Source organism: Sciurus vulgaris (genome assembly GCF_902686455.1).
Source record: "Sciurus vulgaris genome assembly, chromosome: 19".
NCBI lineage: Eukaryota > Metazoa > Chordata > Mammalia > Rodentia > Sciuridae > Sciurus > Sciurus vulgaris.
Window position 1 is genome coordinate 8,738,955 of NC_136480.1, and position 11,501 is coordinate 8,750,455.

Genomic DNA, 11,501 nt, shown 5'->3' on the forward strand with positions numbered 1-11,501 from the left:
GGGAAATGTGGCTACTCTGAAAGAAATGTGCCTGAAAAATAAAATGCCCACTGGACTTCAAAGAGTAGTATTTTAAAAGGTCAAACTACCTTAACAAATGTGTTTCATTGAGTCAGGCACAGCAGCGCATGCCTGTAATCCTAGTGGCTCAGGAGGCTAAGACAGGAGGATCACAAGTTCAAGGCCAGCCTCAGCAATTTAGTGAGGCCTTAAGCAACTCAGTGAGATCCTGCCTCAAAATAATTTTTAAAAAGGGCTGAGATGTGGCTCAGCAGTTAAGTGTCCTAGATTCAATCCCAAGTACCAAAAAATTAACTAAATGAATTTGTTGCTCTGATTATACCTTGAAGTGATAATATTTCGTATAGAGTGGTTAAATAAAATATAGTATTGAAATTCGTTTCACTTGTTTCTTTTTTGCATTTTTTAATGTGGCCCTATTTGAGGATAGCATTATGTTTCTATTAGAAAATGCCAATCTAGAAGTCATAGGAGACTTCTAGGAGAAAAGGAAAACTCCACCAAAAACACCTAACTCAAAGAATAAAAATCCTATAACCCCAAAAAATCAGCCTCAAGCAGACTGTACTTTGACCAAATTGGTTAAAAAACAAATGCTTGCTAAACCAAGTCCTCATCAGAGCAGAAGACACTGCCGTGAGGGGTGGGCACAGTAACTTGTTCTCAAAGGCAGCCACGCACAGCAGCTGGCTCCCAGAGGACAGGTTCCAGGGAGCACCCGCGAGGAGGACACCAGCAAACGCCAACCCTACGAAGTTCCAGAGGAAGAGCAGGTCGGGTTCCCACCCTCAGGGAGCTGTCCCGCCGCGCTTGGTTATTATCCAAACTTGAAAGAGCAGAAAAATAAGCCATGTGTCCCCCCCCCCCATCACACGGTCTTCCCCAGATCCTCTGGGTCAGATCTGCATTCCCCAGCCCACCTCCGTCCCCACACCTACAACTGCTTCCTGGGCCTCTCCCTCCATGTTCCCTCAACTCTTCCCTCCTCCTGAGTCTTCTCGGGACCCTGTGGTATGTGTGGATTTCAACCCCTGCCGCCCCGAGTGCCCCAAAGATAAGACAGCAGCAGGGGGTGTTTGCTCGGGGGTGGCCTTATCTAAGATCAACACAGTGAGGCGGCTCATGTCCCTGCGGGTGCCCAGGTCACCATAGTCAGGTGCTGCCTGTTCTGAAGGATTTGGGAGGTTGGGACTCGCTCTGGAAAACCTGCAGGCCCCCTCCGAGGGCTCCAGAGTTCTCTGCATCTCCACCTCAGGCCCCTCTGGGCTCAGGTCAAGGCTGTGAAGGCACAGGCATTGCTGGGACACATGGAGACACATGGAGACATAGGCCACCACTGGATCTCCCAGGAGGTCCTAGACCCCCACATTTCTCCTAAGGACACAGCCCAGCCTGTGACCCCTAGCTCAGTCTCTACAAGGGCCCAATCCCAGCAGAAAGTCATCTCTTAAGTCAGGGTGGACCTTGGCAATCATCTGTTCTTCTGTCCTCATCCTCCCAAAAGCATGGCCTGCCCCAGTCCTGCTCAGAGAAGTCCACCTTCCTGAACACCACGGTCACCATGGAAGGAGATGGCTATCAGAAAGAGCTGCATGGCGAGGAGGAGTCCTGTCTTTGTCCCAGACCTGCACGGCTTTGGGCAAACTGTGGCCTGTTCCCTTCCATTTTTTTTTTCCCCCAGTAAAATAAAGGGCTCAGGCTCCGGGGACTTTCCAGTCTTTTCAACTCTTTCACCCACGCTAGGGTTCAAGAGCCTTCAAGGCTGCCCTCCCACAAAGCTCAAACTTCTCCCACTGGCCGTTTTCAAGGCCGTCCACAACCCAGCCCCCAGCCACCGGCCAGCCCTTGATCACTAACCCCTGCTGCCACTGTCCTCCCAGCTGCACAGCCCTGTCCTTGCTGCCCCGCCCATTCTGCACCTTCTCACACAGCCTGCTGCAACGCCCTAACCCTCTCTCCCAGGCAGCCCCCGGCCACCAGGAAGGCTTCCCACAACCCCGCGACATCCCGGCCAACCCCAGGCTGAAGCGAGTCCTTCCTCTGATCAGCGAGGCTGCTGCACAGACAACTGGCCCAGCCCTTGGGAGCCACTGCAGCATCTGGATGAAGCACTGGGAGTGAGGAATTCCTGGAGCTGATGGTGCCCGAGGCAATGGCCTTGGCCCCTGCTTGAAGTCTTGTGGGCCTGGTTCAGAATAGTGGCCACTGCAGGAGGCTTTACGGGTTTTATGAGGCTTTCCCACCATGTCACCATCTGCCTGTGGCCAAAGAGCTCACGAGGAACCACACCAGAATTGGGTTGGGAACTTCCCTAGGTCCATTCTCCCTCCCTCCCAGAACAGGCGCCCATCGCCCCCAGGGAAAGGCGAGCTGCAGCTGGCCGTTTCTGGATGCTGGAGGCCCAGGGTCCATCCCAGAACCACCAATGAAACACAGAACAAAAGGAGCGCCAAGGCCAAGCCCAGGGCCGCTCGCACTACCAGCAAAACACCAAGTGCGGTGCCAATGAAGCCGCCCTACACCTGCTCCTCCCAGAGCTGCGAGCGCCTGAGGCCCAGCCCTTTCCTCATCTGTGCGATGGGACCCTTGCTCACTGGGGAGGATTCCGTGACCCTGGCTCCCACTGTGCTCCCGGGGTTGATGGAAGCTTTTGCTGAGAAAACAGAGCACCAGGACCAGTCCAAGCCCAGGCCACTTGGGGTGGCTGGAGCAGACCCACCTGGGCCAACCCTGCAATCTCGCAGGGCAGGTGACCACTGTTGATTCCACCCAGAGGACAGGAGCATTTCTAGTTCCCCAGGAATGTCCATCAGCCCACACAGAAGCCAGCTGCCTCTGAATCGAGGTCGCTGGATTAAAACAAACACCAGGCTTGCTATATAAGGACCAGAGGGGCCCGGGCACCCCTCACCAGGAATCCAGGTAGGCTCTGCGTCTCTGTGCGTTTTCAGGTCTGCCTTACCACGTGCCCGCTGGCCATTCACTTAACCTCTCTGGGTTCGGCAGACCCATCTCTACAAAGGGGAGGGTGGACAACCAAGGTCACTGTGCCAGCTAGGGGACACAGTTTGGTTTAACAGCTGGTCCAATCCCAGGAGACCCTGCTGGTTCAGCTTTATCATCAGGGCCTGGGACAACCAGCACTGGGGTGACACCCCAAGCCTCCACCCCATCAAGGTTCACAGCACCTTCAGTTCTCCCCACCCTGGGAGGGAAACCCTCCAGGCTCCAGTCACCTCTTAGGTCCTTGAGTGTCCTCACCTGTCCAGTGGGCTCCTTCCCAAGTGATTCTGAGGATCAGAATCAAGGGGATGAAGGCATATGGCCTGAGACCCTCTCCCCACCCAGGGCCACCTGTCCCAGCCAGCTGAGGCCATGCTCTCTGCGGGGACCATCTGCAGCCTGCTGCTCCTCAGTGTGCTCTGGGTGGACGTGGCCATGGCAGGCTCCAGCTTCCTGAGCCCTGAACATCAGAAAGCCCAGGTGAGCCCCTCTTCCACAAAGCCCCACAACCTGACTTGGAGGGAGGAGGGGTCTTGCCCCACTCAGGAACCAGCCACATGACCTGGGGCAGTGGCTGTGCCTCTTGAGAAGGCACAAGCTCAAAGGAGGACTCTGGATCTGGCCTTATTCTGTTTCTAGAAGTATACAGGGGCAGGGGCTTGGGACTCAACAGAACTCCCTCCTCTCCAGCAAAGAAAGGAGTCTAAGAAGCCACCAGCCAAACTGCAGCCCAGAGCTATCGAAGGCTGGCTCCACCCAGAGGACAGAGACCAGGCGGACGGGGCAGAGGAGGAGCTGGAGATCCGGGTTGGTATCTCTGCACTTTATGCATTTGTGGCCCTGAAGCAGGGGTAAGGGGTCTGGGCAGGGAGAGGGGCTTAAGAATTATAAACTATAATTAGAGATCAACACCAAAACACTTGAACTCTGCACTGGGCTCTACAAGGTGTTTTGGTCAAAGAGAAAATTGTCTCAAGGTAACTTTGCTACAAGAGCGTGGGAACCTGAGGAGCCCCTGGCAGAGGGAAGGTGCTGGCGGTTTGCAGGTGACTGCAGAGGCAACTGGTGGGCATGGAGCAGACACCAGGAGTAAGAGCTGTGGCCAGGGTGTGCTCTGGACAGAACCTTGGACCGGTGAGCTGCCTGCCTGCCTGCCTGCCTGCCTGCCTGCCTGCCTGCCGGCCCAGGATCTGGATGACCTCACCTGCAGAAGGGAGGAAGCAGGGCGGCGGCTGGTCTTTGCTCTCACAAGTCTTGCACAGGGCAAGGACGGTTCCAGACGAGGAGGGAGAAGGGGATTTTACAGGGTGGGTCTGTGCAACCTCTTCGCTGGCTAGGGGTCGGTGGGCACCTCTGGAGCTACCCCAGGATTCCCCTAGGGGTGCTACCTGTACAGCTTGCCTGGGAGCCCCAATTTCCTTCACAAATGGTTCTACCCTTGTTTTTTGTAGTGATAGGATCCAACCCAGGGCCCCAGGCGTGGTCTCCCTCATTCCATGCCATTTCATCTCCACACATCTGTGGAGTAAGCAAGGTGACACTAAAATCCACTGTGCAGACAGGAAGTTCAGACAGGTGAACTCACTTGTCCAAAGGGGCCAGGGCCACAGTGGCAGAGATGGGGCCACACAGTGAACACAGTGGCCTAGAAGTGGCCTCGGCTGCCCAAGAAACACAGACGCACATCCTCCCCTCAGCCTCCTTTCCCTGTTCCCACGCTTCTCTCTGGTCAAGGGCCAATGGCAACCTCGAGCTCCCAAAACCCGGCTCTGCTCCTCACCAGGACCCAGGCGTGTTCTCAGCCCCGTCCGCCACACACTGAGGCCCCCCAGCCCAGGAGGCTCCTACAGGAATGGCATGCATCCTCAGGCCAAGCCCAGGACCATTCCTGTGGGCCAGTCAACCCCAGCCGCAGGGCACCACCCAGCCAGCAGAGCATTCTGCCTTGGTGCAGATGGGGACGAGGTCTGGGATAATGGGAAGCTTCCAGTTCCTGTGAACACTGGTCTTGGAAGGAAGGACCCACATCGCCTCAACTGGAGCCCCAGCCTGGAACGCCCAGAAGAGGGCAGCACAGAGCAGCCACCAGCCCTGGGTGGACGACCAACCCTCCCTCAGGGCGCTCCTCCCTTAGACGAAGCCCCCCACCTCCACTGAACAGATGGGCAACCCAGACCAACCCCAGGGCTTTCTCAGGTCTCATGCAGCCAGTCCACCTCTCACCTGCCCCCACTGCACTGTCCTGATGTCCTAGCATCCTGGCAGTCCCCACAATCAGCGCCCCTTGCTTCCCAAGAGGACTGCCAGGTGACCTGACCACATGCTGTGGCCACAGGAGTAGGGGAAAAAACGGTGTTTATCAACCGGAGGGACGGCGGGTGGGGATGGGGGGCACTGAAGGCTCCAGTCCCTAAAGAAACCAACCCACTCCCCACTCGGTTTTGCAGCGAGACCGAGCCAGCAGTGGGAAGCGGTGGCCACTCCCCGCAGCCACCCCCAGAGCCTCTTTCCACATGGGACCTGACAGGGCCAGTCCTGCTTCCCAGGGCACTGAGGTCTGGGACACTGAGGTCTCAGCCCACCAGTGTGGACCTCAACGTCTGTCTGGGCCCCTGCTGTGAGGACAGGAAAGGACCAGACTAGCTTGGGCTCCCAGCACTAAGATTTCACCCCCCACCCATTAAGACACTGGGTGACCACCACGGTCAGGCACCAAGGTGACCACTGGCAGAAGAGGGAGAAAGGTATAGTGCCTGCTCTCCAGAAAGACCTACCATGCAGCCACTAAAGCAGGTCACTCCCGCTTACCAAGTGTAAGCCCCAGGAAGCCATCCCAGAGGACGCCTAAGAACAGGGAAGGGGGACACTCTCCCCAGAGCAGGAGAACCGGAGGCAAAGAAAAGACCTGGCTTGGAGTATCTTTCTGAAAAAAAGCTTCCGGTTTGCTTTCCTGTGTCTAGGAGAGGAGCAGCTGGGGAAGGAGCAGGAGGCAGCAGAAAGGAGAAAGGTGGGGCCAGAACCGCGGCCAGGCTAGTGTCCTGCACGCCTGGACTCACTGCCCCCAATAGCTCCCCACGGGCCTGAAATGCGACCACCATCAGTGAATCAATCCTTCCAAAACTGTGCAGGGGGTGGGAACCTAGTCTAGGAGACCCCACAGCTGTTATCAGCAACCCCAAGGATAAGGCCAGGTCACATGAAAGAGGCCAGTGACCATCCTCAAGATGGCAGCAGAGAGACAGGGGCCTGAGAAGGCAGAGTAAGAAAAGCCACCCTGAACCCCCAGGGGAGCGCGCAACCCCCCACAGCCTCCTCCAGTGAGAGGGCGTGGGGGGAGGGGCAGGGCTGAGACAGACCCTGAGGTCCGGCGCCCTGCTCCACCACAGCTCAACGCGCCCTTTGATGTGGGGCTCAAGCTGTCCGGGGCTCAGTACCAGCAGCACAGCCGGGCCCTGGGGAAGTTTCTTCAGGACATCCTTTGGGAAGAGACCAAAGGTGAGTCTTTTCCTGGGTCAGGTTTATCCCTTTGCCATTAAATCCCAAATGGGAGCTGAGCCCGCCTGACAAGTGACACAGGACATTTCCTTCCTCAACTATTCCCCTCAGAAAGACCTCCTGATTCCTCTTCCCCAAATCCCTGCAGGAAGCCGCCAGGCCGGTCCTGGCGAGCCACAAGGAGGGGGGTGAGCTCCAAGCCTCTGTCAAAGCACACCTCGTTCCAAGCACTGGCACCTTGGCTAGCTCTGGGCGCCAGGTGGGCCCCAGCTTCCTTAGTGGCGCCAGCCCCATCACGAGTACACACGGCTGCCTGGGGTGACAGCGCCCTGCCCATATGACTTCACATCAAAGGGAGTCGGTGCCACAGCTGCATTCAGAAGAGGTCCACAGCCAGACAAGCCAAGGATTTCCAGTTTGCTTCTTGTCCCTGACCGAGGTGGCAGAAGCACCACCCTTCAGAGGAGCACAGGACAACCCACCAAGCTCCTTCCTCACACACGACCCCCATGTGAGGCAGGCGGGGTGGCACTCACCCTGCTGCACAGACCAGATCACCAAGAGGGGACTTGCCCCAGGGCCACAGTCCACACTCCGATGCCACCTCCCAGCTTCAATGCCACCTCCCACATCACTACTGTGGAAGGCCAGCAGGATGGTGGACTTGGAGTGGTGACCCAACCTCTTGCTTTTCAGAGGCCCCGGCTGACCAGTGACCACTGCAGGATTGGCCTGCTCTTCCCTTTCCTCCCAATCTGGCGTTTGGATTGCTTCTGCAACGCCCCCGGTGCCCCCACGCTAGCTTGAGTGAATAAATGTCAAAACTTATGCCAAATGCTCAAAAGGGGGATTTATTTCACAAAAAAGGAAAAAAAAAAAAAAAAAAAAAGAAAATTTTTAATCCATGGTCAATGGGAAGAGAAAAGAACACCCGACTGCCCACAAAACCAAATGAAGCCTGCCCACTCAAGCAGGCAAACTGGGTGGAGCGTGTGACGGGGTCCTGGAGGTGGGAGGGGTGAAGGGAGGAGGGAGCCTGGCCCGGGCTCCACACCAGCACTTCCTCGGGGCTTCAGAGCTGCATGGGCGCTCGTCCACAACCAGCATCCACCCATGAACAAAGAAACCCGAGGTGACAGCAGGAGTCACTCCCATTCAAGGTCAGTCACGGGGGATTAAAACAGGACAATGAGAAAGTTCCAGAATAAACCTGAAGTCAGACACCAGGAAGCGCTTAACAACTGCTCTCAGCCATCCCAGACAGGGCTGGACTGACGATGCTCTTCCTCCTCACCCTCGGGCCAAGGCCTGGGCAGGGCTGGACATCACCTGGTTTATGTCACCGGCACCAGCTAGCTCTGCCAAACACTCCCCAGCTCCAGCTCGCAGCAGAGATAAGCCCTGACCTCAGTTCCACTCTGCATTCCAGTTAAGACCCTACTCTCCCGGGAGGAAAGTCACCATCAGTCACGTACACCTTAGTGTGAGTCCAAGGGCTGATTTCCCAGTGCTGGCGACAATACATGGGCCACATAAGGGGAGGGGGAGCCCAAAGACTGGCCCCTTCCAAACTCCCAACACAGACGAATAAGCATGAGGACACCCTGCCAGGACCAGGTCGGGTAGAAGCACAGCCTGGAGAACCCCGCCCGACTCCAGGAAGACCCGGCCACCCCCTCACACTACAGTCCAACCGCCACCCCCGTTGAGGAACTGTGTGGTCCATGCATCCTCATCCCCATCTGAGACCGCCTCAGAAACCAGACCCCGGGGCTCCACCACCTCCACCACCTCCCAGCCCATCCAAGAGCTTACCCAACACAGCCTAGAGGCAAGTGGGCCCTGTCCTCAAGCTCAGCACAGCACAGCGCCAGGCACCTACTCACACGGGGCAGCAGTGATCATGGACACACCCCTGGCCTGCAGGCCCATGACAATGCTGGGAACACACACAAGGTGTCCTGTTTCCACCTCCCCCATCTCTCCCGCCCTAGTCCCGGAGTCAGCCCCGTCTGTCCCCTCGGTAGACAACACACACACACTCTCCATCTCTAGGACAAATACCTAGTGACAGGTACATCCAGTGGCTTACTTCACTGTCCCTGCCTCCAAAAGCATCTGTCTCGGCCTCAGTAGCAACCACAGGGGAGAAGGTTTTGTCACGAGTAAAGCAGCTGAAGGGACTGGGGCATCGGTGAAGTGGCGAGAGGGCAGGTCGGGAGAGGGCCTTCCCCACCCCAGGACTCTTGAGCACCCACGCAGAGAGCCACACCTGTCCCTGCACTCTGCCACCGACCCTGCCCACAGCCCTCCACTCCAGGGCAGAGGAAGGATGTGGCCACAGTATGATCCAAGCAGCCCAGGAAACTAGGTGACCTGAAGAAAACAGTGCAGTGCCTGGGCTTGAAGGAGGTGGGACCTGGCCCTGGGGGCACTGCTGGTCACCTGATGCTCCCCGACAAAGACAAGAACTTGCCCCTGCCTCTCCCACTTGCTGGGTTCCTCATTCAAGCAGTGGCACCCGGACTCAACCCTCTTGGCGGGGCCAGAGGCCCTGTGTGGTGCAAAACTGGGGGCTTTGGACTCAGCCAGAACAGGAGCACTAGCCCCAAGATCCAGACCCAGACACTGAATGTCACAGGGCTGGCAAGGGTTTGGCACACAGCAGGTGACAGCAACAGCCACCGCTCACTCGTCCTGCCCTGCACCAGGCACCATTCTAAATATCTGCACAGATGAGCAAAATCTCAGTTCACCGTAACAGCAAGCCTTCTTAGGAGGGAGAAATCGACAGTTCAGAGAAGGCAGTAAGCTTCCCAGGGCCACACAGCACAGACAGCAGCCTCTCAGGTGCAAGTTTCTTCCATCTTATTCCTCCAACTCCCAATCAGCATTGCTTCCTGGCACTGCTGCTGGGGCCCGAGGAAATTTCATTTTCTGTCGTTTCCCAGGGTTGGGATTCTTAGGTAAGCCTGCCACCACTGAGCAACAGCCCCACTTCTGTTTTTATTTTTCATTTTCCCTCAATATGTAGGGTGAACTTGGTGGTAAGCTGAGGGTGATTTTAAGTTAAGTAGCAGAAATGAAATTTACCGAAGGAATGGTTAGGGGACACACTCGTAAAAACCTATCACTCTAAGCATGTTCCTATGTTAGTTTTCTTAAACATACCTTGTGCCCTTTTCTAAAATGCTGAGACAGGCTGGCCTTGAACTTCAGATCCTCCTACCCCAGTCTCCAGACTCACTGGGAATACAGGTGTGTGCCACCATGCCCAGATCTTCATGTATTATTTAATGATACCATCAACCTAAGGGTCTCTGAAGTGGGGTATAAGTACCCCTGGGGTGAGCAAGATTATGTGCTAAAGGAAAAAAAAACAGTCCTGGTGAAAAAATTTCTTGCCAGGTGTGGTGGCACATGCCTGTAATCCCAGAAACTGGGAGGTTGATGCAGGAGGATCACAAGTTCAAGGCCGGCCTCAGCAACTTAGCAAGACCCACTCTGTCTCAAAAGAAAAAATAAAAAAGGGCTGGAGATGAGGCTCAGTGGTTAAGTAACCCTGGGTTCAACCCTGGTACAAAAAAATAAAAAAAGATTTCTTGTTTTATGTTCAGTATAATAGTGCAGCATGTATGTAACTTTAACTGATCACACACTTAGAGGTATGTGCTCAGAAACTCTTAAAACTGTGCACCAACAGCAGAGGTCAGGCGCCCACACTAAGCTGAACCCATATATATAAACTCCACTGAGGAGCACTGATAGGGACCAGTGGGGCTGGCGACCACGGAGCACCGTCTGACAGAGTCTGGTGTCCCATCGCTGCACAACCCCATGGCCATTTGCCCTTATTTAATAAAAATGAATGATGGGGAAAGCAAAGTGCCAACTGTACATGATCAGCATCAACCCCAAACTCACCACAGAAAGAAAGATGGAGACACCAGGAGAGCCGCAGGCAGATCACCAGCTCTATGCAGACCAGCACTGACTGGACAGCGGCTGTGTCGGACAGGGAAGGAACAGGCTCAAAGTCACAGAACTTGCCGAGAACACATGACCACGTGTGAGGCGAGCTGCAGCACAGGCCCAGCCCATGTGGCGCTGCTGTGGAGCCTTTCTCTGCACATGCAGGCTTCCCCTCCAGCCACGAGCTGTGCCCGGGAGCACCGTAAAACAGGGCTGGGGTTGGTTCCAGGCCCTGGGCCAATCAAGCACCCAAACAATGAAGCCTACCAGCAATACCTTCATCCCAAATTAGACAACTGCCTGCAAACAGTGAGAGAGGACTTCCTCCAGCGTTCACCCAGAAGCATGGAGATCACAGCCAAACCCACAAGCAAACTAACTCATCACATCCAAGTCCTGGAGTCTCCCTCCCAGTGCTCTCCAGGTGGGGAAAGTCACTGATGTCCTCCTCACAGCTAGGAAGCAGCGGCACATCCGCGTTCCCAGGCCGCACTGAGCGATAATGCTCCCAGGCAGCACTTCTAGGAAGGCACAACCTGTTCTCGCATCCGGTTTGATTTGACAGCAAGGCGCACATGTACTTAGAGTCTCCCAACATCAGATGCCAGGTCACATAGCTGGCCAACACTGGGCTGACCTGCTGTGACACTCAGAGAACTCTGGACAGACATGGAGGCACAGGACTCAGCGAGAGAAACCACTTTATTCTCAGAGATGGCAGAAGTCGGGGAGAGGCACAGAGGCACCCTGGCAGCAAGTGAGAGCAATCAAGTCAGCTACCCAACAACAGAACGGAACCTGAGGCCAAGCCAACGTCAGCCCCACGTAGGCAAGGTCTCACTGTGTGACCAACATACATGACAATCCTAAGTCCTGAGGGAAAGTGGGTGGACAACACCCTGTGCTCTTTCTCAGCAGGGGACTGAGCTTGGAGATGTCACAGTCTGTCTCACAAGCAGGCAATGTGACTTACGGGGGTTGTCCCTCAAGAACAAGGCTATGCTACGGTT

At 55.7% G+C, this 11,501-nt stretch overlaps 1 protein-coding gene across 3 annotated transcripts; it reads left to right on the forward strand.

Annotated features, from left to right (window-relative positions):
• The first annotated feature begins 2,954 nt into the window (after positions 1–2,954).
• Positions 2,955–7,347, forward strand: GHRL (ghrelin and obestatin prepropeptide). Of its 3 annotated transcripts, XM_079122568.1 has the most exons (5): positions 2,955–3,198; positions 3,370–3,504; positions 3,664–3,831; positions 6,411–6,519; positions 7,216–7,347. In XM_079122568.1, the coding sequence occupies exons 2-5, from the start codon at positions 3,397–3,399 to the stop codon at positions 7,233–7,235; spliced, it is 405 nt and encodes a 134-aa protein (XP_078978694.1). In that variant the 5' UTR covers positions 2,955–3,198; positions 3,370–3,396; the 3' UTR covers positions 7,236–7,347. The 3 variants fall into 3 exon arrangements, with proteins under 3 accessions (XP_078978694.1, XP_078978693.1, XP_078978695.1); XM_079122567.1 differs by having other exon boundaries at positions 2,955–3,504; XM_079122569.1 differs by having other exon boundaries at positions 2,955–3,504; positions 3,715–3,831.
• The last annotated feature ends 4,154 nt before the right edge of the window (positions 7,348–11,501 follow it).

What these genes read in the sequence shown, in the direction of transcription:
- GHRL (XM_079122567.1), top strand. Translation starts at nt 3,397, where the DNA reads ATGCTCTCTGCGGGGACCATCTGCAGCCTGCTGCTCCTCAGTGTGCTC. An exon ending in CTGAACATCAGAAAGCCCAG is followed by an intron (nt 3,505 to 3,663) that starts GTGAGCCCCTCT and finishes TTCTGTTTCTAG; the next exon opens with AAGTATACAGGGGCAGGGGC. An exon ending in CCTTTGGGAAGAGACCAAAG is followed by an intron (nt 6,520 to 7,215) that starts GTGAGTCTTTTC and finishes CTTGCTTTTCAG; the next exon opens with AGGCCCCGGCTGACCAGTGA.